This window comes from Cnephaeus nilssonii (assembly GCF_951640355.1).
Source record: "Cnephaeus nilssonii genome assembly, chromosome: 17".
In the NCBI taxonomy this organism is placed as follows: Eukaryota; Metazoa; Chordata; class Mammalia; order Chiroptera; family Vespertilionidae; genus Cnephaeus; species Cnephaeus nilssonii.
The window spans coordinates 36783721-36811049 of NC_137088.1; the positions used below are offsets into that span (position 1 = coordinate 36783721).

At 42.1% G+C, this 27329-nt stretch overlaps 2 protein-coding genes across 3 annotated transcripts; both read right to left on the reverse strand.

The window, feature by feature from the left end:
- Positions 1-1656: 1656 nt before the first annotated feature.
- VHL (von Hippel-Lindau tumor suppressor) lies at positions 1657-9388 on the reverse strand. Of its 2 annotated transcripts, none has more exons than XM_079795575.1 (3): positions 9201-9388; positions 5583-5705; positions 1657-3684 (listed from the first exon to the last, which is right to left on the reverse strand). In XM_079795575.1, exons 1-3 carry the CDS (start codon positions 9352-9354, stop codon positions 3488-3490), a joined length of 474 nt encoding a protein of 157 aa, XP_079651701.1. In that variant the 5' UTR covers positions 9355-9388; the 3' UTR covers positions 1657-3487. The 2 variants fall into 2 exon arrangements, with proteins under 2 accessions (XP_079651701.1, XP_079651700.1); XM_079795574.1 differs by lacking the exon at positions 9201-9388 and adding an exon at positions 8903-9191.
- A 6369-nt stretch (positions 9389-15757) lies between these two features.
- On the reverse strand, positions 15758-26914 carry BRK1 (BRICK1 subunit of SCAR/WAVE actin nucleating complex). The gene is made up of 3 exons (XM_079795262.1): positions 26756-26914; positions 16918-17000; positions 15758-16663 (listed from the first exon to the last, which is right to left on the reverse strand). Exons 1-3 carry the CDS (start codon positions 26871-26873, stop codon positions 16637-16639), a joined length of 228 nt encoding a protein of 75 aa, XP_079651388.1. The 5' UTR covers positions 26874-26914; the 3' UTR covers positions 15758-16636.
- Positions 26915-27329: the final 415 nt, after the last annotated feature.

A 27329-nucleotide genomic window follows, 5' to 3' on the forward strand; every position in this document is an offset into this window, starting at 1 on the left:
TAAGCACTGGTGAAATGTTAACCACTTACCTTTTTTTGGTTCTTTTTTAAATAGACTTTAAAGAGCAGTTTTAGGTTTACATCATCATTGAGAGGAACAGGGATTTCCTATATACCTCTTGCCCTCATATACAGTCTCCTCTATTATCAACATTCCCCACCAGAGTGATACATTTGTTGTAATTAATGAACCTACAATCACACATCATTATTACCCAAAGTGCATAGTTCAGAGTTAACTCTTGGTGTTGTACGTTCTATGGGCCTGGACAAATGTATAATGTTATAGATCATGTAGTGTAGTATATAGTATAGCATACATATAGAAACATACAGAATAGTTTCACTGCCCTAAAAAATCCTGTGCTCTGCCTACTCATTCCTCTCTCCCCTCAAGCCCTGGCAACCACTGATGTTTTCACATCATAATTTTGCCTTTTCCAAAATATCGTATAGTTGGAATCATACAGTATGTGACTTTTTTATATTGGCTTCTTTCATTTAGTAATAAACATTTGTTTTCTCCGTGTCTTTTCATGGTTGACAGCTCATTTCTCTTTAGTGCGGAAGAATCCATTGTGTGCCCTGGCTGGGTAGCTCTGTTGGTTAGAGCATTGAACCAATACACCAAGGTTGCTGGTTCCATCCCCAGTCAGGGCACTTACAAGAATGAGTGCACAAATAAGTGGAACAACAAATCGGTTTCTCTCGCTCTCCCTTTCTCTAAAATCAACTTTAAAAAAAATATATTGTCTGGATGTACCACATTTTATTTATTTATCACCTACTGAAGGACATCTTAGCTGCTTCCAAGTTTTGGCAATTATGAATAAAGCTGTTATAAATATCCATGTGCAGGGTTTTCAATGTTAAGTTTTGAACTCCTTTGAGTAAATACTAAGGAGCACCATCGGTGGATAGTATGGTAAGAGTATGTTTAACCTCGCCAGCATCACAGAGTGTGGCCTTCTTAATAGTGCCTTGTGGTATCTCATTTTAATTTTCATTTCCCTGATAACACATGATGTGAAGCATCTTTTCACATGCTTACTTGCTGTGTATCCTCTTTGTATTTATTTATTTTTTAAATTGATTTTAGAGAGACAGGAAGGGGAGAGAGAAACATCAACTTGTTCCACTCACGTATGCATTCATTGACTGATTCCTGGATGTCACCTGACCAGGGATGTAATCTTCAACCTTGGCATATCGGGAGGACACTAACCAACTGAGCTACCCGGCCAGAGCTATGTATCTTCTTCAGTGAGGAATCTGTTAAGGTTGGTTCTGTTTCCTTGAAAAAACAAACAAACAAACAAAAAAACACAAAAAAAACTTTGTTCCAACCTAAGTATTTTTCTTAATACTTTTCAGTAGTGCTTAACAATTTTTAGTGATATATCATATTTATGAGAAAAATAAAAAGAAACAATGGTTTTTTAAAAAAAAGTGTTGGAAAGAGAAGGAACTGAGAATGAAGTGAGTTGCTTGTGCCTGCTACTCCCTCCCCACCTTAAGCCTTTAAATAAACATGGCTTTTAGGCCTCTCCAAGAGAGAAGAGCCTAGTTAAAATAATACCAAACACACCTTCCCTATTTTCTTTACTCAGCACCATTTAATGTATTAAAAAGTTTTTTTTAAACTCGAAACAGCACAATCTTTTAATACATTTAATACATTCATAAGACTTCAAACGAAAAACATATTATTCATGCTACAGATTTTCAATCTTCCTTGGACAACACAAAAAACACAGTACTCAAATTGCATGTTTTAACAACTGAAACATGAAATCTCATTTTTGACACAAAGACAGATTAAAAATAAAATAACACCAACATCGAACTAATCCAGCACCAGCAGACTTCCTTAAATCCCCATCCTATCTAATTATGGAACTCACATTGCTACCTTCTGTACCAGCATTCCTTCTTCCCTACATAAAAAATTAGATATTTATAAGTATATCACTGAATGAGTACTACAACAGGCTCTTCTCTCTCAGAGAGGCCTAAAAGCCAACTATTTTGCTGAATGTTGAAGAGGGGAACCAGACTGGGTGAAACTTAACGCACAGCGAGACAACTGTGGGGTGTTTGTCTCATTCACTTCATTCTGCAGAGCTCAGGAATTGTGCTCAAAGGTTAGCACAGGAACTAAAGATGCCAAGAAATATCCCACCATTATTTACAAGACAAAGAGTGTACTAATGTCTATGGAGAGCTTATAAAGATGCCATAGAAGATATTTAAGTTATAAAGTTAAATGAGAAAGAATACAAAGTTGTATGTACAATATAACCTCAACTATGTAAAAACAAACCAAAAGTTGCCCTAAAAGGGGCTGAAAATTCAAAATGTTAAGTTAGTGATTGTGTTTAAGTAGTTTATCTGCAGTGATCTTTTTCTTCCTTTTATTTTTCTGTCTTTTCCAAGAATTTCTCTGATTTTTTTTAAACTATTACACAAAAGGAAGCCTGATAGAAGTACTGAATGAATTTAAGTCCAGCCTATAAGGAAGTACAAAACTAAAAACATTCCAGGCTACTCTCTGAATCCACTGTGTGTGAGCAGGAACTTCCCAGAGCTGCGAGGGCTTCGTGCTAAGTGTCACCATATCCTGCCGGATGAAAAATGTTGAACCAAACAAATGTCATGGATTTACAAAAAGAAACAGAAATACCCACATTTGGCAGAGACCTATTCACAGTATGGTAGTATCTCCTCATTAGCGTTAAATGAGAGGACAGCTCTTTTCTCCTATCTTCTGTATAGATGTCAAGTTTCAAAAGAACTGTAAAAAGCTAATCCTGGTTTAGAAACAGTAATAAAACAGCACTGGAACAATAGTGAACAGAAAAAAAGCACAAAATTTATAAAATTATTAAAAGTGCTTTCTATAAAAATGATCCCCTTTAAAACATTTATTTACTGTACACACTTTAAGCTCCCCTATTTTCCCCCTGCAAAAAATGGCAAACCTTCCAAATACTTTCTACCAAAATACCCACTGGTTTGTTCATTCAACAAACACAGATGAAGGCTCATAATGTGAGAGGCACTGGGGTCTCAAAGAGCAGACAGTTTTGTCCCTGCCTCAAGGACATCTCAGTCTTCTCAAAGCAGGAGGCAGACATATCACCAACCACAATACAGCAATTAAAGCAGATGCCACTGCTTTCTTACAATCAAAGAAGATGCTACAATTCTCACTGAATTACTTACACAAAGGTTCTTACACTTTCCTGACTTACAAAGAGGCAACTACTTTCCCTTCATAAACACTTCTAAAGAGGGCAGACATTACATTTTGTGATATTGGCCCCTAAACATCACAATACCTAGTGAAGTCAGTTAACTTTCTTTTAAGCAATGGAGCATTTTTTACTCTAAGAATGAGACCTTCACACTGAGCATAAGTGACCAGTCTTGTATCTAGATTAAGACTAGCCCATTCCATCAACAGCTGAGACTTAGGAGTACAAATTTCAGTTAAAATCTTCAATCTCCTCTTCCATCCGCTGATTTTCAATATGCTCCTGTGTCAGCCGCTCCAGGTCTTTCTTCACATTTGGGTGGTCTTCCAGATCTTCGTAGAGTGATCTCACAATGTCCAGTCTCCTGTAATCCTCAGGCTTGACTAGGCTTCGGACAACCTGAAGGCATCGCTCTTTTAGGGTATACACTGTAAGGGCAGAAAACCGAATCTTCAGCAGCGAAATTCAGGCAGGCCTTCAGACAAGGGATGAGCAAGAGGCTTTGCCAACAATGGCAATTACATTTACTACAGATGAACCTCATTTTGGGCAAAAAAAAGTGAGTACATGTATTGTGGCAGAATGTAATATGATGGCCCCAATCGACATTTCATGGTATTCATAACCTTGTGTACTAACTTCCCCTTGAAAGTGGGCTGGGCTTGTCAAGTGCTTTAATAACTGAATGTGGGTAAAGTGACACTGTGGCAATTTTGAGTCTAAGCCTTAAGCAACTTCCACTTTTACCCGCTCAGAAGCCCTGAGTTACCCTGCAGGACAGGCCATACAAAGAGGGATAGGCACTGAGACTACATGGGAGAGAAGACTAGCCCTCAGCCAACATGCCAGGAGAAGGCAGACACACCAATGACCACCAATGAGCAGAATAACCACCTAGCTGAACTCAGTCCAGACTGCAGAATTATGAATAAATCAAATGGTTGTTGTTAGTTTTGGGGTAGTTGTCACATAGCAATAAGTAACCAAAACAGTATATAACTGAATTTGGAGGAACTGAAATCTGATTTTATTTACTCTCTAAGGGTACTCCCTTTAATTTATCAATGATCATTTTTGTATACCCATTTCTTTAAAACAGGATCTATATATTAGCCTGAACCTTATAAAGATGCAAATACTTAATGTGGTGTTTTTTAATCCCACAAGAACATCAGTTTCTTTTTTTTTAAAAAAATATGTTTTTACTGATTTTAGAGAGAGGAAGGGAGAGGGAGAGAGAGCTAAAAACATCAATGGGATAGAATCATTGATCGGCTATCTCCTGCATTCCCCTATTGGCGATCGAGCCCACAACCCGGGCATGTGCCCTGGCCGGGAATTGAACAGTGACCTCCTGGATCACAGGACGATGTTCAACCACTGAGCCACACCGGCAGGTTTAACTTAATCACTATGAGGCTAATGTTCAATTCAGTTATTTTTTTAAATCCCTGATTGGCACTGAGTTTGACTGGGTTAAATAACATTAAAAAATACAATACTAGAAATCATATAAACAAGCCATAATATCAATCCCCTATACTTTGTTCTTCTGAAACTCCAAGGCATAATTCTGCTCCAAGACCAGGGTAACAAAATGCATTCATAAGTCTACAATCAGATATTTTAATTTAGCCCAACTCTGACAAGCCCAAAGATATTTTTATTTTTTTAGAGAGAGAGAAAGGGACAGGAAGAGAGAGAGAAACATCGATGTGATAGCAAAACATGAACTGACTGTCTCCTCACACCCCCTACTGGGGATGGAGCCTGAAACCCAGCATTTGCCCTGACTGGGAATCGAACTGGCAACCTTTGGGTGCACAGGATGATGCCCAACCAACTGAGCCACACCGGCCAGGGCCCAAAGAGCTTTTTTAAATATATATATATTTTTTTATTGATTTCAGAGAAGAGGGAGGGAGAGAGAGATTGAAACATCAATGAGAGAGGATCACTGATCAGCTGCCTCCTGCACATCCCCTACTAGGGATCAAGACCACAACCTGAGCATGTTCCCGGATGGGGAATCAAACCATGACCTCGTGTTTCATAGGTCGACGTTCAACTTCTGAGCCACACCGGCCTGTCCCAAAGAGCTTTTGAAATAACACAACACCTTTGCTCAATACAGAGCCTACAAACACATTACTTCCATTTTATTTGTGGTGGAGAATAGGACACAGAAAGGTTGAATACCTCGTTGAGCATCAGGCGAAAACCAGTAAGGGCTTGGCTACTGTAAGTGGCCTTTCCTCTACTTATAACAACCTTATCTCTTTAAAAAGTAAGATGGGGGAAAAAAAGTAAGATGGAATAACAGTACCTGGTAGTGTGATGTTGGCAAAAATAGGCTGTCCATCAACATTGAGAGATGGCACAAATAGTTCAGTTTGGTTAACCAGAAGCCCATCATATGTCCCAGCATCTCGGAAGAGCCAAAGGTGACCTGTTAATACAAGCAGAAGCTGTTAAGTAGGGACACACCCATTTGCTTCATCATCCTGGACTGATAATGAAATACTTGCCATTCTGCTTAAGTGTCATGCAAAATATCATAATATTAGCTTACTCAATCCTCACAATAGATGCATTTACAGATGAGAAAATAGGTCTGAAAACGCCAAGTGACTTGCTCAAGGCAACAGGGCCAGTAAATAGAAGGGCATGTACCTGAGGCTCCAAATCCTATCCCTATCTTCTGCCATGGAGGAAAAGCAAATCACAACACTGCAAACTAAAAGAGAGGAGGTCACTGACTCCTCAAATCTGTGTTTCTCAAAAACAAGAAGATGCAGTCCTGGCCAGTGTGGTTCAGTGGTAGAGCATTGGCCTGTGCACCAGAGGGTTGAAGATTCTATTCCAGTCAAGGGCACATACCTGGATTACAGGTCTGATCCTCAGCCCAACCCCAATCCTCTCAGAACCCCCTCCCACCCCCACCCCCCACCCCTCACCCCCATCAGAAGCATGTGGGAAGCAACCAATCAATGTTTCTCCCTCACATCCATGTTTCTTTCTCCCCCTCCCATCCCCTCCCATTTTCTCTAGAAAATCAATGGAAAAATAGCCTCACTCCTCGGGTGAAGATTAAAAAAAAGAAGAAGGTGCTAAAACACCATGTTGAGAGAAAGAAGCCAGACAGAAAGTGTACATTTTGCAGGAACAGATGAAACCAATCTATGATACAAAAAATCAGAAGAGTGGTTGCCTCTGGGAGGGAAGGGGCAAAAGGGTACTTTCTGGGGTGACAGACATGTTCTAATCTATAACTTGATCTAGGTGTTGCTACATTTGTCAAAACACATCAAACCCTAAGATCTGTACACTTATACTCTATGTAATTTACTCCTGAATGAGAAACAAATAATCACATGCAAGAGAGAGAAAGAGAGAGAGAAGGAGGTAAACCTCTAGGCTTAATTCTGTTTAAGGAGGGAGGAGGTGTCTCTCAGAAAAAATATAGCATGTGTTCCTAGGATATAAACTTACTTGAAGAATTGATGGGAAAATTTAAGAACTGTAAACTGGTCATTTTTTTGTTGTGGTAAAATATACATAACATAAAATTGACCATTTAAACCATTTTAAGTGTATAGTTCAGTGATATTAAGTATATTCACCTGGTAATATATATATTTATACATATATTAATCCTTACCCAAGGATATGTTTCTATTGATTTTTTTTATTTTTGATTTTTTTTTGAGAGAGAGAGAGGAAGAGAAGGAGAGAGAGAAACATCGATCAGTTGCCTCCCACACACCCCGACCGGAGATCAAACCTGAAACCCGGGTATATGCCCTGACTGGGAATCAAATTTTGACCCTTCGGTGCACAGGAGACACTTGCTCCAACCATCTGAGCCATACCAGCCACCTGACACAATACATAGTTATTACAATACTAGAGGCCCGGTGCATGAAATGTGTGCATGGTGGGGTTCCTAGGCCTGGCGATCAGGGCCGATCAGGTTCCCTGCCTCCCCACCTCCCCCACTCTTCCTTCCCTCACCGCCCGCATCTGCCGCCACCCATCCCTGGTTCCCTGTCCCAGCCCAGGGCCCAGCCCCAATCGGGCAATCGGGGCATGCTGGCTGGGGGGAGGGACCGGGAGGTTGGCCGGCAGGCCCCATCAGTGATCGGGGCCTGTGGGCTGGGGGAAGCTCCTGCGCTGAGCATCTGTCCCCTGGTGGTCAGTGTGTGTCATAGCAACTGGTCGTTCTGTTGTAATGGCCACTTAGGCTTTTATATATATAGATTATTGACTACTAGAGGCCAGGTGCACGAATTCATGCACAGGTGGGGTAGGTCCAGCCTGCCCTGATTGGGACCGATTGGGCAGGCCGGCCGGGGGAGGGGACATGGGAGGTTGGCCTCCGCCTGCCCCCAGTCCGGGTGGGTAGGGGCCGATCAGGGGTGGGGCCAGCCAGGAGAGGGGCCGAAGTTGGTTGGACAGCCAGACCAACACCCTGGTCAAATGCCCAGTGGAAGGGACAATTTCCATATTAGCCTTCTATTATATAGGATAGGATATTCCCTATGCTGTACTTTGCATCTCTGTGACTATTTTATAACTGCCAATTTGTACTTCTAAACCCCTTCAACTTTTTCACCCAGCGCCCCCAACTCTCCTCCCTTCTGTTCTCTGTATCTATGAGTCTATTTCTATGGTTGTGAAAATTAAGGGAGCCTAGGACTACTTTCTTCTTGAAAGCCATTGGGAGATTACTACCTCTTTAGGCAATAAGACCTAATCTCCCCCTCAGTTATTACAACAGCTTCCTAACTGGTTCCTCAACAGCAGTCTTCCCCCGCAAACCACTTTGCAACCCAACCTGAGTGAGCTTTTCAGAATGTAAACCTGACAATGTCGTGTCCCTGCTAGAAAACCTTCAATGGCCCCCATTTCCCTAGAGGTAAAATCGCCTTTAGGGCTTCCGCTCCCACCATTCCATACCTTCTTCTCCTTCAGCCCATGTGGTTCCCTCTGCCCAAAACTGTCTGGGGTTGGCTAGCTCCCATTCATCCTGCAGGACTCCCTTTTTTCTCTGAGAAGCTCTCCGAAGTTGAAACCACACGTGTACCCCCCCCCCCCCCCCACCACCACCACCACCACCCCCTCACTGAGCAGATGCCGGCTGCAAGCTCCAGCAGTCCTCTGTGCTGTTCCTCTCGCAGCAAATTTGACACTGGCTTGTTCTCATCTGTGTACCCATTCGTCTGACTCCCCCCACTGGCTGTGTTCTCCATGCATACAGGGCGCCTTCGCAGACCTGGCCCACGGAGGACATCGAAGAACGTGAGATTCTTCCACTCAGGGACTGAACAAATGGGCATTAGGGATGGAGCACTGCTTTTAAGGTAACTATCCGTGGAAGGGGGTGGGGGGAAGCCACCATCGAATGCAAATTAGTAGCAGCGTCAACTTGGATCTGTCACTACCTCTTTGGGGCCTCAGTTCCTCAGGCGTAAATGGGAATAATAATGACAACAGCACCGGCCTCCCGGGAGGGTGGAGGGCCTTCGACGAGTTCGTGCCACCGTTGCTGTTGCTATCAGGCCCAGAGCGCTGGGCACAGCTCAGCACCGGCGGGCAGGCGCTCGAAGGGGGCGGCGCGGCCGGACCGCGGAAGGGCGACCCTACCTCGGTAGCTGTGCATGCGGCGGCCCGTGCCCGGCGGCAGCGTGGGGTAGGGCTGCGGCTCGCCGTCGAAGTTGAGCCACACAGGAAGCACGACGCGCGGGCTGCGGTTGCAGAAGATGACCTGGGACGGCTCGCGCGAGTTCACAGAGCGCAGCACCGGCCGCGGCCTCCCTGCCTCCATCTCCTCCGCGGCGTCTGCCGCCTCCGGATCGGACTCTGCCCAGCCGTACTCTGAGGGACCGTACCCCTCTGCGCCCACCCCAGCCTCCCGCAACTTCCCCGCCTTCCAGGGCACTACCTCCGGCGCCTAGACAACCCCGGCCTCGGAGCCTCGGGATTCGCAGACCACAAGGGGCGGGGCGGGACCTCCGCACGTCAGTGCCGTTCTCCCCGCTCTCGGTGGAGGGTGGAGCGTACATTCGCAGAAATGGCTGGTTGGATGCTATGCGCATGCGCAGATGGATCTCCCTGGCCACAGGGGCCAATGCTCACTGAGGCTATGCGCATGCGCAGATGGATCCCCCCCCCCCCCCCCCCCGCCACAGGGACCAATTCTCACTGAAGCGGTGGGTGGTACCCGGTCACCCCATTCCCGGCTTTCTCCTAGAAATTTGTTTTTCTTTCCTCCTGTTAGTTTCCGTAGTTTTATTCATTCTCTTAAGGCCGTCATGCTTTTTGCCATATTCTCCCTACCATCTGCGCTATTATATTTCTCTTCATTTAGCGGTCACAAAATTAAAATTTTATGCAGAAGAGCATAAAAATTTTCCCTCTTCCCCTAGCCACCCAGAAAGAGTCCCTGAAGGCAGCAAGTATCAGTTTTTTGTACTTCCTTTCAAAGGTATTCTATGCATATGCAAGCAATTAAAAAAGTTTGAGAGGGAATTTTATATTAGTACTACCAATAGAAATTCATTATCCCTTGCCATAAAAGAGCACAGTGGAACTAAGTTCAAAGAAAACAAGTTATTAATTTGTATCTATTGTTTGTTTGTTAAATAAATTTTTATTGATTTTAGAAAGGAAGGGAGAGGGAGCGAGAGATAGAAACATCAATGAGGGAGAATCGTTGATTAGTTGCCTCCAGCATATGCCCTGACCAGGGATCAAACCTCGACCTCCTGGTTCATAGGTCAACCCTCAACCACTGAGCCACGCCTGGCCAAGCTATCCATTGCTTGTTTAAAGCACTTGACCCTGCTTTTGCTTTAAAGGGATTAGCCAAGTGTTAGATGCCAAGTGTTAGTTGTCAAACCAACTTTCTCCTGAACATAATCAGATTTTTTTAGAAAGATTTTTTTAAAAAGGTTAAAGGAAACTGAAAAGGGAATCACTTTTCACACTGCAGTGTGTGCCCTCTGAAATTCACACCTGTTGGCGGTAGTGGAACAGCACCAGGTGTTAGACCAGTGGGGTTAGACCAGACTTGAGTTCAGCAACCTCACTACTTGAGTTCTGGCTAGGAAACAATTTAGAGCCAAGACTCAAACTATACAGAAGTAGAAGTAATTTATAGAAGAAATGGGCTTAGGAAACAAGTTATAGAGGCAAAGAAAGGGCCCTTGGAGCTTAGAAGTAAAGAAGATAAAGGTGAGTCACCTGGTCAGGGTGACATACATGCATTTAATGCTAACTAACAGGCCCTGACCAGATAGCTCAGTTGGTTAGAGCATTGTCCCCATACACCAAGGTTGTGGGTTTGATCCCTGGTCAGAGTACATATAAGAAGCCAAATCAATGTCTCTCTCCTTTCCTCTCTCTCTAAAGTCAATCAATAAAATTGTTTTTAAATGCTAATGAACAACTTCTTAGACAAAAGGGTTATCAAGGCCAATCTGAATTACTTGATCATTTATTAAACTGGAACATCTTAAAAAATTATATCAACAAAATGGATTTTACCTTATAATGCACTTATTTTCCATTTTACTCTTAAGGTCACACTGGGATTGTCACATTGAATGAGTTCAAACTTAAGGATAAAAGTAAATCTCAATTCAAAATGTTTTATGTATAGAAATTCTTTGTACTGTTCTTGAAACTTTTCTACAAGTCCGAAATTTATCTTACAAAAAATTATTAATATTATTCTTTAAAGAATAGCTTGATTTTTAGAGAAGAGAGAGAAACATTGATGTGAGAGTGCAACATTGATCTGCTGCACACCCCCGTGTGTGCCCTTGACTGGGAATCGAACCAGCAACCTCCTGGTGCACAGGACCATACTTTACCGAGCCACAAAAAAATTTTGGCCAGGGCACAAAAAATTATTTAAAAAAAAACATGTTATGGTTGGGAAATGCAGATCCTTTATAGCAGAAGGATGTGGATTAAGGCACAATACCAGTCTCACACTTGGTAGTCTCAAGCCCAAGGTGCCAAAGGAAACTGTGCCCCAATTTTTTGCAAATGCAAATGTTAATGCCAATGGACACCACTTAGCTACATGTGACAACTGCCCTTTTACTCTTTCAGGTTGTTAATAAGATCCAGGGAGAGGCTAATAAAGGACCAGCATAGCACAGAAAACAAAACCGACTTGGGAGACCCTGAATGGCTCTGGCTCTGCACTTGATCGGGAATAAGACCTGGGTTTTAGTGTTCTTTGCCACCATGTAACTAGATGGGCATGTCACACAACCTGTCTGGGCTTGCTTCTTCATTTTCAAAAGGCAGGAGTGGACTAGATTCTCTCTAAAAATTTTCCCCACCTTTAAGTTTTATGAGCTAATCCTAACCTTTGGACAACCTTTGTTCAGGCTGGCTTTTCTCCAGAAAACAAACTTGAGAGCACTAACCCAACCTGATTTTCTTCTTGTATACTCTATTTGACAGCCACACTACCTTCAGAAATCAGCTGTATTTTTGTAGTTACTAATGGCACCAACTGCCTGCAAACTTCCCTAACACATTCTCCACAGGCAAGTGGAGGCAAATGTTTTTTTGCAGGCAACGGTATGAAACTGAATACAAATGCTGGGAAGGAGCCTAGAGATAAATAATAGGCTCTCGCCCTAGCCGGTTTGGCTCCCTGGATAGAGCGTAGGCCTGCGGACTGAAGGGTCCCGGGTTTGATTCCGGTCAGGGGCACATGCCTGGGTTTTGGGCTCGATCCAGTAGTGGGTGTGCAGGAGGCAGCCAATCAATGATTCTCTTTCATCATTGATCTTTCTCTCCCTCTCCCTTCTTCTCTGAAATCAATAAAACATATTTTAAAAAATAATAGGCTTTCTATCCACTTAGTATGGCCTATATAGTAACACTGTTCACAAACATGGGTCTAGCTTTATGAAATAAAGGTGGAAAGTTCAAAGTAGTGAGTGACTTTGAACTTTAAGTGAACTAAGTGAATGTTAAACAAGAGCAAGACAACAGAACTTGGTACCTCTCTAATGCCCCAAAAATCAGTTTCCTATTTTCCTGCTTCTGAAAAAGATTGAAAACTGCTTTATTATCAAGATATTTATAATCTATTTATGCCTAATAACTCACTAGTTCAAATCCCTTACTCTAGCTTTTTTTTTCAATAAATATATGAATTAAACCAAATTACCAGGTAGAAAACACTTCCAAGTGTACAGGAAAGAAGAAATTCCCTTGAGGGCTCTTATGAAGAACAGAGATTTTTCATATTTAGCTCATTTCCCACTCAAGTTAAAAAACAGGAAAAGTCCTTCATAATTATCCTTTAGAAATCATTAAGATTTCATGAGGAAAGAAAGAGAAGCAAGCACAATGTGGAAAACTTCCCTACAGTGTCTAATGTATGAACAAGAAAAAGAACTGTCCAATTTTTCATTATGGTGAGATGAATGAAAACAATTTGGACTAATAAAATCTGGGTATATTTAACATCTCTGAAATCCATTCTTCTTATAGTTCAAATCAAAACAACTATTACCCTAGCTGGTTTGGCTCAGTGGATAGAGCATCAGCCTGCGGAACTGAAGGGTCCCAGGTTCGATTCCGGTCAAGGGTACATGCTCAGGCTGCAGGCTCAATCCCTAGTAGGGAGCATGCAGGAGGCAGTCGATCAATGATTCTCATCATTAATGTTTCTTTCTCTCTCCTCTCTCTCTCTCTCTCTCTCTCTCTCTCTCTCTCTCTCTCTCTCTCCCGGTTCCTCTCTGAAATCAATAAAAATGTATTTTAAAATAAAATTATCCTGTCAACACCTTAGTTGTTAAAAAAAATAGAATGACTTATTAAACATAGGTTAAAATGTAAAATATTAACTATCATCCTCAGTGAGGGGAAATTTTAGTACAGGAACACCCTGGGGATACTGCCATTTGGGTTCCAGACCACCCCCTGTATCGCAATACAGTGAGTCATAACCTTTTTGCTGGCGGAAGGACTTGCCTTCAATTTGTAAAATAATGCAACATTTGTGACATATAATAAAATGAAGTATGCCTATAATCAGAACTCTAATTGCTTAAGTTGAAGTGACACATTGAGAATTAAATAAATGGTTTAGCATAACACTATTTATAGACTGCAATGACCTGTGAGCAAAGATGTGTATAACTTGAGAGTAAAATCCCAGTTTCTGGAGCCTGATCAAATAAGCTCTTTCAGAAGGGAGTTATGACTGCTTCTTTTGGCTCCAGATGTATCTCTAGCCCAGAGATAATTAGAGGAAGTACTGGAGTTGACTAAATTCCAGTACTTCCAAGACTTCCAGAAAGTAAAACGTATTATTAAACCTTCAGAGAAAGGAAGCTGGGAAAAGTGAAACTAGACAATAGAAACATCAATGCAGTGTTGGCCAGTCAGAGCAAAAGCCCATGAAGCCTTCTTTACAAAAGGATGGTGAGGAGGCATATAAGACAAATACAGGTGTGTAAAGCCTTAAAAGTATCTACTGTGAATATAGTGAAACAGTTCTGGACTAGACATGAGAAAATAAGTTTTAGATCTGGTTATACCACATTCAGAAGTAGAATGGTTAGAGCAGCCTGAGTCAGGTAGGTATAAGTTGAAATCCCAGCACCGTCACTGATATTGTACGACTCTGGACAAGTTCCAGCCTCTCTAAACTTGTTGTAAAACTATTATGTGGAGTTAAGAATGCCTCCTTCTCAGAGCGTAAAGCTTAAATAAAATAAAGTACATAAAGCACTTAGCCCATCTAACACATGGTAACACTCAATAAATTACAGACAATATTAGCTATATATCCTTGATCAAGCGAAGGCATTTTATACATGGGGTGATAACACAGAAAATCACGGACACCTTTAAGTGCCAGATAAAACGGAGAAGTTACTACTACTAGACAGATTCACTTGTCTCCCATACCAAATGTTACCACTGGCTCTCTTTACAAGCAGCAGATTACCTTTAGCAACAGGTATTATTTAGGGCACTAACTTTTTTAGAAATATTACTTTTGATATTAAGAAACTAGAGGCCTGGTGCATGGATTCATGCGCCCCAGTGCATGGGGTCCCTCGGCCTAGCCTGCACCCTCTCGCAATCCGGGACCCCTTAGGGGATGTCGGACTGCCAGTTTTGGACTGATCCCTGCAGGCCCGGCCGAGGGACCCCACCAGTGCACAATTCTGTGCATGGGGCCTCTAGTATGCATGTAAGATCTTTGGTTAATCTCTTCCCACCCTTCCTCTTCCCCCTCCCCCCTTCCCTCTGAGATTCATGTCTGTTCCATGTTTCCATGCCTGTGTGTTGAGCGTCTGCCTCCTGGTGGTCAGTACGCGTCATAGCTACCAGTCGAATGATCGCTTAGGCTTTTATAAATATAGATTAACTGATTAATATCTATTGGGCCATAAAAAATTTATCAAGCATTTTCATATGTAATCTCATTGGAGGGTTTCTCCAGCTTATAGATTATCACTTTTTTTTTTTTTTTAGATTATCACCACTTTTGCCCCTATTATTATCTCATGTTATAGTCCTTGCATATAGGAGGAACTCAATAAGTATCTGTTAAATTAACTACAGAACACCAGGTAACCTAAAACTTGAACTTCAGAAGTATGTAATTCTTAATCCTGGATAGGGGAGATACTATGAATAATGAACTCAAGTGACTCTTAAAAACACTCTAAGATGAGCTCAATAATGTTCAAAAAATAGCACTACCAAATCAAATGTCAATTTTGTCTCCATTGTAAAATTCCATTTTTATAAAGTTTTGCTTGTTGGTATGTGTTTTTGTTGTTGTTAATCCTCACCCCAGGACATTTTCCCATTGATTTTTAGAGAGAGGGGAAAAGACAGAAACATCGATGTGTCATCAACTGGTTGCCGCCTGCACATGCTCCGACCGCATCCAGGGATCTGAGGTACATGCCCTTGAATGGAATCGAACTTGGGACCCTTCAGTCCTTGGGGCCAATGCTCTATTCACTGAGCAAAACCAGGTAGGGCTAAAATCCCATTTTTAAATGAAGGTACCATTTTCCAAAGGTCTAAGCAAGAGTTCTAAAAATACAAAGCAGTTTGAGCTCTATAAGTCAGTTCAATTGTTATTTACTGACTACCCACCTTCTGCAAGGCATTTAACTGGGCAATTTAAGAAGAGACACCCAAGTACGTTGCAAGAGGCAGACACTAAATTAGAGAATGTAGTATTAGCATGGTAGGATGGCAGGGACTGAGGAAAGGAAAAGGGCAATACTGAATGACTTCTAGGTGACTGTATAAGCCTTTGAAGAAGGTTGCAAGCTTTGGAAATGACAAGTTTTACATTCTTCTGTTTAAATTATTAGCTTTAAAAAAAAAGTAGACATTTGGCTTATACCTTATAAAACCTGGTTTTAAAACCCTGGATTGTGGTTAAATTGTGTGAATGCTGATATTGCAAAAGACTGTAAGCATCACGCCTCATTCAATGATGTATCTTTTATTGGAACATAACGTATCTACAAAGTAAGCACTTAGCAAAATGCCTGCTGAATGACCAAATGATTCCCAGGATAAATTAGTCAGCTCAAAGTCCAAACATGAGGGCTCAGGCTGGTAAGCCACCTAGGTTTTGATCAAGCAGCTACACCTGAAAGTTTTGTTAAAATAATAATTCCACACAGATTTCTGTGGAATAGAGGAGTCCCATCTCTAGCTCCTCTCCCACCACAATCACAGCAGTCAGATAAAGTTGAGGAGTTTATTAGGGAAATATCAGAGGCAAACACCCCAAGTGACAGAAAGGAAAATCTGAAAATGTCCCTTGAAGCCAAGTGGGGACCTGGCCTTGACCTCCCAAGAAGGACAAAAAACTGGTGGATTAGCAACAACACTCTCTGGCAGCCACCTTGCCAGGGCATGAGTCTCTCAGCCAGGACTGTCTGCTACCTCCCAACAAAGGTAGGGAGGAGAAAAGACTTTATAGAATCAAGGCAGAGGCAATGAGAACTGTAAGGAAAATCTGAGAGAGACAGAGAGAGAGAGGTGGAAAGGACCTTAATAAAAAGTCCCAGGCTTTTGGCTCTGAGTGCCTCAAATACATTGACAAGTAGTTTTACAAAATGTTACTGAAAAGGTAAAATGCCTAATGTTTTCAAGAGTTCCCCTGGACTTCTCCCCACATGCCATATCACACTGCCGGATGAACATGGCAGAGCCCAAAGGCCACATTTTTGAAGAAAGAAAAACAAGAATAAGCCCTGTTGCTCTTTAAGGAGAGAGAAGGAGTGAAGGCTGCTGGGACCTTTCCCACGTAGGCCTGTGTTCTGTAAAGCAACTTCCCAGCAGCAGTCTGGCACAGTTCTAGGTGAGAGTCTCACCTTTTGTCACCTGTAGAAGAAAAATTGACCATTAGATAAATTCAAAAGGATTAGAGGTATTTTAGATCCTAGGCATTAGTGAGTGGTAGAAAAGAAGATAGCTTTAGAGTCTCAGAAACCTGGTTCAAATTTAAGCAAGGTACTTAACTTCTCTAAACTTATTTCTGCTTGCCTGTTTGTTTTAGCAAGACGTAACAATGTGCATTCTCTCTTGCACAGCCATTGACTAACCTCATAAAGAAACATCTTGGCCATCATACTCACCCTTGCTTCAATGTACTCTATTCTCCGTTCAAGGGCTGTCAATTTCTCATTTAGTGTTGCGAGTCTTGAACGACAAGACATATCTGGTAAAAGGAGACTGATATTCAGGATTAACGTCATTACACACACACACACTCACTCTCTCTCTCTCTCTCTCTCTCTCTCTCTCTCTCTCTCTCTCTCTCTCCCCTCCCCCGCCCAAGCTGAAGAAGAGGAAAGGTATATCATGTTGTAGAGTACAAATGGGAGTAGGTAGGCAAAGCAGAGGAATGGAGAGGACAAAGTGAGAAGTATCTTAGGAACACAGCAGCTTACAGTGGATCTGTGGTAGGCAGAGAATATGGCTCCCAAAGATGTCCACATCCTAACCCCTGGAACCTGTGAGTATGTACCCTACATGACAAAAGGGAGTTTGTAGACATGATTAAAGTTAAGAATCTTGAGGTCCTGGATTGCCTAGATGAGCCCAATCTAATCACTAGCCCTTAAATGTAGATGAGAAAGGAAGAGTAAAGGCAGAAAAAGACTCAAAATGTGAGGGCTACTCAACTTGCCATTGCTGGTTTTGAAGATGGAGAAAGGGGGCCATGAGCTAAGAGCTGCAAGTGACCATTAGAAGCTAGGAACAGCTCTCAGCAGACAACCAGTCTGCCAATAACCCAATGAGCAAGAAATCACCTCCTCTCCTAGAGCCTCCAGAAAGGAAGGCACCCTGCTGACATGATTTCAGCACAGTGAGCCAGTTTTAGACTTCTGATCTACACCACTGTAAAATAATAAATTTATGTGGTTTAAGCCACTACCTTTGTGGTAATTTGTTATGGCAGCAATAGGAAACTAACAGACCAACGCTGTACAGATGACCATTTGGTAATAGGCAAACTAAGTTTCAAGAGAGGAAAAATAAAAAGAGGAAGAAAATAATTTTAATAGGGAGGAAAAGCAGAGGCCAAGAAAGCAGCAGAGACTGTGGGAAGAGGGAAGGTGTCAGTGTTTCTAAGCTAATGGAAGCCACAGCACTGCTGTTGCTTACAAGGACACTTAATGTCTCATCAGTATCTGTGAAGGCCTTTCAGAATCAGAGAAAACTTGAACATCAAATACCTTGTGAAGCCCACATTCCATCTGCAAAATTCCTTTTCTACTTTTTTCAATCTTCTTTCACCACCTTCCCAAAATGAAATGTAGGTTTTCCCTAAAATACCTGTCTTCTGCAAACTTCTCTAACAGACTTGTATACTCTTTCTACAACTATTCTCAATACCCAGGAGAAAAAGGTTTCTAGGCATGCTAATTATTTCCTACCACTTCTTCCAACACGGTTCAGTCATCCATATAATAAAAGCCTAAGCAACCATTACAATGAAACGACCAGAACGACCGGCTGCTATGATGCGCACTGACCAACAGGGGGCAGATGCTCAACACAGGAGCTGCACCCTGGTGGTCAGTGTGCTCCCACAAGGGGAGCACCGCTCAGCCAGAAGCCGGGCTCAGGGCTGGCGAGCACAGCGGCAGTAGCGGGAGCCTCTCCTGCCTCTGTGGCAGCTAAGGAGCAGCAAGCTGAGCGGTAAGGAGCAGCAAGCAGGTGGGCGGTATGAAGCGACGAGTCCTGAACTATGAGAGGGCACAGACCAGGCTGAGGGACACCCCCCCCAACCCCAGTGCATGAATTTCGTGCACTGGGCCTCTAGTCTCTCAATAATCTTCACTTAAATCTAAAATATCCACTCACTGAGATGCACTCCCACTCAATGATTTAACACTTAGCTCACAACCTTTCTTTTCATCTCTTCCCTGGATGTTATGCAAAAATGCTTTGGCACCCATTTTGACACAAATCTTCCTATACCCTGATCTTGCCTTAATTTTCATTTCATCATATGCAAATCTTACTCATCTAAACATTCTCCTTCAAGGCTCAGTTCAAATTGAATTCTGAGAGGTCTTTGACAGATGGATATAATTTTCCCTCCTCTGTTATTTACCTAAATATTTATGGCTGAATTTCTAATTCATAAATTACTTACATAGTTGGTCTTCAGTTATCATTTCTCGCTTTAGATAAAGATTTAACAAACAAGAATGTTCACCACTATTACTTAGGAATGCTTTGGTAAAGTATACATATCTATGAGAGGCTATTAAAACAGTCACTAAAAAATTACCAGTTTGAAGAATAATTAATAACATGAGTAAATGTTCATGCAACAAAACCAAGTGATACTTGGTTGTGCTTTATAATTTATTTACATGACTGTTTCCCCAGTAAAATGAGTTAATCAAAGGCAAATATTGCCTTTTTTAAAATATATTTTTTATTTATTTCAGAGAAAAAGGGAGAGGGACAGAGAGAGAAACATCAATGATGAGAATCATTGATAGGCTGCCTCCTGCACACCCCCTACTGGGGATTGAACCCGCAACCCAAGCATATGCCCTTGACTGAAATCGAACCTGGGACCCTTCAGTCCGCAGGCCAACGCTCTATCCACTGAGCCAAACTATCTAGGACTGCAGATATTGCCTTTTATTAATCTTTGTAATCTTAGGGTCTTGCCTGGCATATAGATGTTTATTGAAAAAAAAAAGATTCTGGTATATTAGTAGAACAGAAGTTTGACTCTAGTGTGTCTACTAATTTTTTTAAAATTTTATTTGTTGATTTTCAGAGGGAGAGGAAGGGAGAAACATCAATTTGTCATTTCATTTACTTATGCATTCACTGGTTGATTCTTGTACTAGTTATGTGCCCAATCGGGGATCAAACCTGCAACCTTAGCATACTGGGACGATGCTCTAACCAACTGAGTTACGGGACCAGGGCTCCACTAATTTTACAAGTGGAGAAACAAAGGCCTAGATAAGTGGAATATTCATGATGAGTAACTGACAGGACAAAAGGGTGGCAGAGCTGAGATCAAAACCCAGTTTCCTCACGACCCAGCATGGCATTCTTCCCCATTACACTGCTACCTTCCTCCTGAGCCTCTGAAGCCATAATTTATTCCCCACATCCCTTAAATTTTTTAAAAAATATATTTTATTGATTTTTTACAGAGAGGAAGAGAGAGGGATAGAGAGTTAGAAACATCGATGAGAGAGAAACATCGATCAGCTGCCTCTTGCACACCCCCTACTGGGGATGTGCCCGCAACCAAGGTACATGCCCTTGACCAGAATCGAACCTGGGACCCTTGAGTTCACAGGCCAACGCTCTATCCACTGAGCCAAACCGGTTTCGGCCACATCCCTTAAATTTGCTTGCAGCCTGACTCATCCACTTTCTAGTTCATTTTTTTCTTTTTGTTTCATATTAGATCCTTTCTCACTCATCCATCTTCACGGCTACTCTTCATTATTCATTTTTAGAAATAGCTTCATTGATATATAATTTATTACCATAAGGCTCACCTGCTTAAAATATATAATTCAATGGTTTTTAGAATATTTACAGAATTCTGCAGTGATCACCATAATCTAATTTTCATAATCTCTAAAAGAAACCTCTATTAGTGCACTGGCCCGGTGGCTCAGTTGGTTGGAGCATCATACTGTACACCAAAAGGTTGCAGGTTCGATGCTTGATCAGTTCACATACCTAGATTGTGGGTTTGATCCCCAGTTGGGGTGCAAATGGGAGTATGGATTTGCCTATTCTGGACATTCTTCTTTTAATTTTTTAAAATAATTTTTAGAAATTCATTTTACAGAGAGGAAGGAAGAGAGAGAGAAACATCAATCAGCTGCCTCCCATACACACCCCTACCTAGGCATGTGCCCTGACCAGGAATTTAACCCTCCACCTTTTGGTGTACAGGATGACATTCCAACCAACTGAGCTACACTGGCCAGGGTTCTTCATTCTTTTTTTCAATCTTGTCCTTTTATCTGTTAGTACTGATTCTTCAAATTCCCAGGTCTAGCTTGAGTAGAAAAGCACCTCATCACCCTACTTTTCCTGGATATACTTTGCCATGACTGCCCAACAGGACCAAATCTCTTTCAGTGTGGCGGTGTTGTTTTTTAAAAAAAATATATTTTATTGATTTTTTTACAGAGAGGAAGGGAGAGGGATAGAAAGTTAGAAACATCAATGAGAGAGAAACATCGATCAGTTGCCTCCTGCACACCCCCAACTGGGGATGTGCCCAAAACCAAGGTACATGCCCTTGACCAGAATCGAACCTGGGACCCTTCAGTCAGCAGGCCGACGCTCTATCCACTGAGCCAAACCAGTTAGGGCTTAGTGTGGTTTTTAGAAGCTCAAAGACACATCATGTATGCTATTCAGTAACAGCATGAATGTTATCACTGACAATCTGTCATTTCCCATAAAAAAGAGCCAAAAATATCCAAAGAAGCAGGGTGGTAAGAGGGAGGTTTCCTTCCTGGATTGTTGTTCTGTTCTAGCTGTCAATCTGGTCATGAATCAGAATCCAAGAACAACATGATGCTACTGGCCTACATGAATAAGCAGTGTTGAGAAATTTAAATTGTTCAATTCTAGAAACTTCGGTTATATACATTAAATACATACTGGTTCAAATAAAACACAAGGAAAGCATTCAGCAGCTGAACAAATCTGAAACCAGAGTGCATTTATGTGTACATTATCACCAGACTTTAACTGAAAATGCCAGCTGTCCTTTTCAGGGTGCTTTATGGTGTAATATAGTAGACCCCCCTTAACCACGAGTAATGCATCCCAAGTTTAATTTATAAGCCAATTAATTTATAAACTAATTTAATTTATAAATTAGGCACGCACAGATTAATAATAACTATTAATAAAATGGAACAATTATAACAATAAGTAATGTGAAAGTGGTCTCTCTCAAAATTTCTTATTGTACTACTAGAGGCCTGATGTACGGATTCATGCACATTGAAAGTAAATTAATCAGAAGGTGACCAGTGGGGCGGGACTGGGCGAGATGAGCTGGACACGTCCTGGAGCCAACCTCCCACGGTCCCTCCCCTGCCGGCCGCACCTGGGGCAGCCCTGGGACTCAAAGGGCATTTGTGGAGTCAGCAGGGTCCCTCCGGCAGCTGGGGTCCCTCGGCCAGGCCAGGCCTGCGGGGAGCAAGCCGAAACCAGTAGTCCGACATCCCCAGAGAGGTCGGGGAGTGTGAGAGGGCACTCCGCAAAGTTGCTGTCGCTCAGCAGCTCCTGCGTTGAGCGTCTGCCCTCTGGTGGTCATTGCATGTCATAGCTACCAGCCGATGGGTGGTCGGCTGGTCGCCTAGGCTTTTATATATATAGATATTCATCCTTCTTGTGATGATGTGAGAAGATAAATGCCCATGTAATGAGATGACATAAGGTGAGAATGACGTAGGCACTGTGATATAGTGTTAGGCTACTGACCATATATAAAAAGCACTTTATGGCTTTTTTTTGGCATACCAGAATTACTAGCATCACTACTCTTGTGCTTTGGGGCCATTATTAAGTAAAATAAGGGCTACTTGAATACAGAACTGTGATACCATGGCAGTAACCTAGCTGGGTACTAAGTGACTAACAGGCAGTTAGTATATAACGCAGCTATGCAGGACAAAGGGAGATGATTCATGTCCTGGACAGGACAGAGTGGGACAGCAAGAGATTTCATCACACTGCTCAGAATGACACACAATTTAAAATTTATAAATTGTCTGTTTCTGGAATATTCCATTTAATATTTTCAAGCCACAGTTGACCATAACTGAAACTACAGAAAGTGAAACAGTCAATAAGGAGGGACACTTGTATACATTATCACTACTGACAAATGCCAGTTAGCAAACAGCTCCTTCTCTGAACTCATGCACATAGCCTTTAGCCTACAAAAATCAAGTCTTTCTCTTGAATTGTTTTTGCAGGTAAGTCTTATTTCTCAAAAAAAATTCTAAATTTTTAAAAAATTTGTCTATTTATTATTACTTTCTCCTTTCTAAGACATCTGACCCACAGCTGGATCACAACAGGCATGGTATATTGCTATATCTGTCGGTGAAGTATAAAAAAAGATTTAAAAATAGTCACATTCTCTATTTTTTTGTTACACTTCTCTAGCTTTAGAACCAGAAAAAATATATAAAAATAAAAAACCATCACCTGTCAGGCCGGTGTGGCTCTGTGGTTGAGCGTCAACCCATGCACCAAGAGGTGGCTGGTTCAACCCCCAATTCCCGGTCAGGGCACATGGCCAGGTTTCTGGCTTCATCCCCAGAAGGGGGCGTGCAGAGGGCAGGCAATCTATGTTTCTATCTCTCTCTTCCTCTCCCTTCTTCTCTCTCTAAAAGAAAATCAATAAAAACATATTTAAAAAAACAAAACCATCATCTACCACAATCTATTTTTAGAAACTTCAGTTCCAAATACAAAATAGGTCTAGTGCTAGGATGTTATCACTGCTTTATAATCTGTGCATTCTCGGGTTCAGGTGGTCCTCCAACTCTGAAAGAGAAAACTACAGAGATTGTGATTTTACTCTCACCAGCTGGAATCACAGAGTAAAAGCTGTTCAGACACCACTGGCTATCTTGCAAAAACTTCCCTTTCCAAAGCACAGGGTGAGGCTTGTATTACTGCTGCCATTTGCAAAGAGCTCAAAGTAAACTATTAAATCTTTGCACCACCAAACCATAGTACCATAAACTCAATGCAAGCCCCACAGATACACATCAGAACTAAGGAGTTATGCTAAGGGCTTAGAACAGAAAAATACATCCCATTCACACTCATCTCGAGTCATCCAAGGCCAGGACAGTATACCCAAGCGTATTCTTATGATTTATCCAGTTTCTCAGCCTGTTGGTCTTTGTCTAAACTCTTATAGTTCCAGTTTTCACCACCTTTTTACCTGCTAAGTCAGAATGCTTTAACTTTTACTCTTGCTTCATAGTTCTGTTCTTACTTATAATTTTGTACTTTTCTTTAAAGGACTAAATTCACTTACTAAATTTTTCAAAGCCCTGCGTGGTTCAGTGGTTGAACATCGACCTGTGAACCAGGAGGTCATGGTTCAATTCCCGGTTAGGGCACATGCCCGGGTTGCAAGCTCAATTCCAGGTGTGGGGCATGCAAGAGGCAGCCAATCAATGATTCTTTCTTTCTCATCATTGATGTTTCTATCCCTCTCTCCCAAATCAAAAATAAGTAAATAAACAAAATTTTCAAAAACCACCTAGTAATTACTCCAAACATCAGGTCATTGCCATCGCTTTAAGGGAGAATAAACGCCTAAGCTAAGGGAAGCCATTTCTTCCGGCTCCTAAAGATTAGAATTCTTTGTCTATTTCCTCAGCCTAAGACTTGTTAGAAATCTTGAATAAAAAGAAAAGTCTTTATTATCTATCTAATCACAAAATGTGACTCACATACATTTGATAAAATCTCAGAGCAGGTATTTCTTTGCTAATAAAATAAGAAAAAAATACATTTCTCCTCGGCAAATACTAAGTTCAGACTCTTCAATTTTCAGTCAGGTGCAAGACTCACCCACTATATAAATTTAGTGGCTATGATATGTCAAGAAGATTTATGTCAAAGATAAAAATTAAAAATTTGTGCCCTGACCGGTTTGGCTCAGTGGATAGAGCGTCAGCCTGCGGACTCAAGGGTCCCAGATTCTATTCTAGTCAGGAGCATGTACCTTGGTTGCGGGCACATCCCCAGTAGGGGTTGTGCAAGAGGCAGCTGATCGATGTGTCTCTCTCATTGATGTTTCTAACTCTCTATTCCTCTCCCTTCCTCTCTGTAAAAAAATCAACAAAATATTTTTTTTAATTAAAAATTTGTTAATATAGCCCTGGCCAGTGTTTCTCAGTGGTTAGAGTGTTGCTTGGATATTCTATATGTACATATCTGATATTATGTACCAGATGAATGAAGTCTGTTAATTCTACTTTTTAAAGTTAAAAGTCTCCGTGTCAGTGATGTTTCCAACAATTTTCCACTGCCTTTCCAGACCAAACCAAAGCTATGATCTTGTCATCAGTCCATCTTTCCCTTAGCATGCAATCTTTTGGTTTCTCTTACCTGGTCCTTCTTTTGAGAGAATGTTATGAGTAAAGAATGCTGTGAAGAACCCCCTAATTATTGGAAAAGCAGAAGAAACCAGTTATGAGAACTAACATTGAAAGATTTTGCATGGAATTTTTTTTAAAAAACGTCTCTGAGGAAACTCAGAATATCTGAGTATCCGGGTAAATGTCAGTATTTCTCAAATGTTTTCAGTTCATTAAAATCAGTCTAGTTTCTTTGAACTTCTGTCTCCTGTCTCCAAACCCACTTATCTTTCACTAAACCGTGTTCCTTCACTCAGTCCTCAAAAAATTTCAGGGTATTTGAGATCTATACTTTCTTGATACCATTCCCTACTACAAACTCTATAGCAAGTTTTTTGTATGAATATGTATTATTGACATAAAAATTCATACTATTCTCTCAATAATATTATCTTCACCCCCAATCCCTGGAAAGTGAGGAAGTCCACCATATCAAGATACATCAAGTGATCTTATAGTCTATATACCTTATATGTAAATATATTAATAGAAAACAATGTTCTGCTTTGTTCTGAAGTTATTATTTCATCTTGAAGATAAAATTATTTGACTCAGGCTCGGCCAGCAAGGCTCAGTAGTTAAGTGTCAACATATGAACCAGGAGGTCACAGTTTGATTCATTGTGGGCTCCATCCCCAGTGTGGGGCATGCAGGAGGCAGCCGATCAATGTTTCTCTCTCATCATTGATGTTTCTAGCTCTCTCTCTCTCCCTTCCACTCTGAAATCAATAACAATCAATTAAAAAAATTATTTGACTCAGGAAATGGTTCTTGTTCTGTGTTCTCCATAGTCCTGAGAGTCTTGCACTGAGAACTAGTCTCTCTTGCTGATGCTTTCTGACAAATTCCATGTTCTGTCCTTAGAACTTATCAGTCCTCTAGCTAGAAAATAATACATTTTAACATCTTTTTTTATAGATCATTTCCCCTACTTAATTTTAATTGCTTAATTTTGTTGAATTCATGGAACAGAAGCACATGAGTTTGAAAAGATCACTAGATGTGGTCCCTACACCTTGTGATTACTAAGTCTACCCAGTTCTTGAACATGGGAGGGGGATGGGATTCTGTTACAGGATTGCTGTCCAGAAAAATACGGAATAAAGACTGTCATGAGCAGGCCGTGCCTAGGAAAGATTTTTCTAGAAGCAGAAAGAACACCTACTGCCAGCTAGATACTGAACAATACAGAGATTTCCATGACTCCACACGACCTGGACCTTACCTCTGACCTTACCTCCTACCACTCAGCATGGCAAACAGGGGAGACAGGAAGGAACAGACAGGAGAAGGCTGAACGGGGCAGGCAGTAAAAGGCATGGCGCTAAAGGGTTTCCACCCGATCCTGAAGGAGATGGGAAACCGGCACGGGTCTATACACAGCGCAGCGACACGGCCACGGCTTATGTTCTAGAAGGTGCACTCTGAATGTAAAGTGGGAACTGGAAGGGAAGAAGAGCGCAAAGGACGCCAGAAGACTACCGAAGAGAGGACGCCCAGGGTGGATGGGGCTGCCTGACGTGTCTGGGAAAAGGAAGAACTTGTCAACGGATCCGGAGTAATGGCAATAAGGTCGATGAGCTCAGCGTGGAGCCGGGTAACCCTACAGGGACTGCCCAGTGGAGCCTGAGGTCAGGGGGGAGGAGGAAGGTGGGGCCTGACGGAGGAAGAGAAGAGCGAGAGCGGAGATCTCCCGGAGAGAGCCCGTCCAAGCTTCTCGGCGCCCGGCCAAACCTCCGAGACCTCCCTCCATCCCGCCGCCCGCTGCTCGCCCACTGACCGAACGAGTTGAGAAAGTCCGCGATTTTCTTGATGCTGCTGGTGATGATTTCAATGTACTCCCGGTTCGCCCAGTCCTGGTGAATTTCCCGCTGCACTGGATCCTCTTGTCCCGCCATGGCCGCCGCCTAAGGAAGTGCGACTGCGCAGGCGCCCCGATCCTCCAGGACGCCCGTGCGCCTGCGCCGCCAGCCCACACCCTCCCTCGGCAACCACGTATCAACTAGCATCGTGATGCGCCTGCGCAACGTTACCTCCTCGCCGGCGTTTCCTCCGCTCAACTCCGACCGGGAAAATGGAGTGGGCATGCGCCAGGAGCCTCCAACCCACGGCAATACCCGGTCGCTGGCAGGAGCAGCGTGGGCCCGCGTCACCCACCCACTCCCTCAGCTGCTCCAGACTTAGGTTATGGTCTGTGTCAGCAATAAGTTGGGCATAACCGATTAAATCACATTGAGCCCAAGTTATTTTAAAAATGCTTTTCAACAACACAATATGATGTTCCACCTTACATTTATCAAATGAACAAAATACCCAGCAAGGGGAAATTTATAAATTAATGACAAGACAAGATC

What these genes read in the sequence shown, in the direction of transcription:
- VHL (XM_079795574.1), bottom strand. Translation starts at nt 9,083, where the DNA reads ATGGAGGCAGGGAGGCCGCGGCCGGTGCTGCGCTCTGTGAACTCGCGC. An exon ending in CCGCATGCACAGCTACCGAG is followed by an intron (nt 5,706 to 8,902) that starts GTAGGGTCGCCC and finishes TTGTATTAACAG; the next exon opens with GTCACCTTTGGCTCTTCCGA. An exon ending in TGCCAACATCACACTACCAG is followed by an intron (nt 3,685 to 5,582) that starts GTACTGTTATTC and finishes CTGCCCTTACAG; the next exon opens with TGTATACCCTAAAAGAGCGA.
- BRK1 (XM_079795262.1), bottom strand. Translation starts at nt 26,873, where the DNA reads ATGGCGGGACAAGAGGATCCAGTGCAGCGGGAAATTCACCAGGACTGG. An exon ending in GGACTTTCTCAACTCGTTCG is followed by an intron (nt 17,001 to 26,755) that starts GTCAGTGGGCGA and finishes TCCTTTTACCAG; the next exon opens with ATATGTCTTGTCGTTCAAGA. An exon ending in TAGAGTACATTGAAGCAAGG is followed by an intron (nt 16,664 to 16,917) that starts GTGAGTATGATG and finishes TTTCTTCTACAG; the next exon opens with GTGACAAAAGGTGAGACTCT.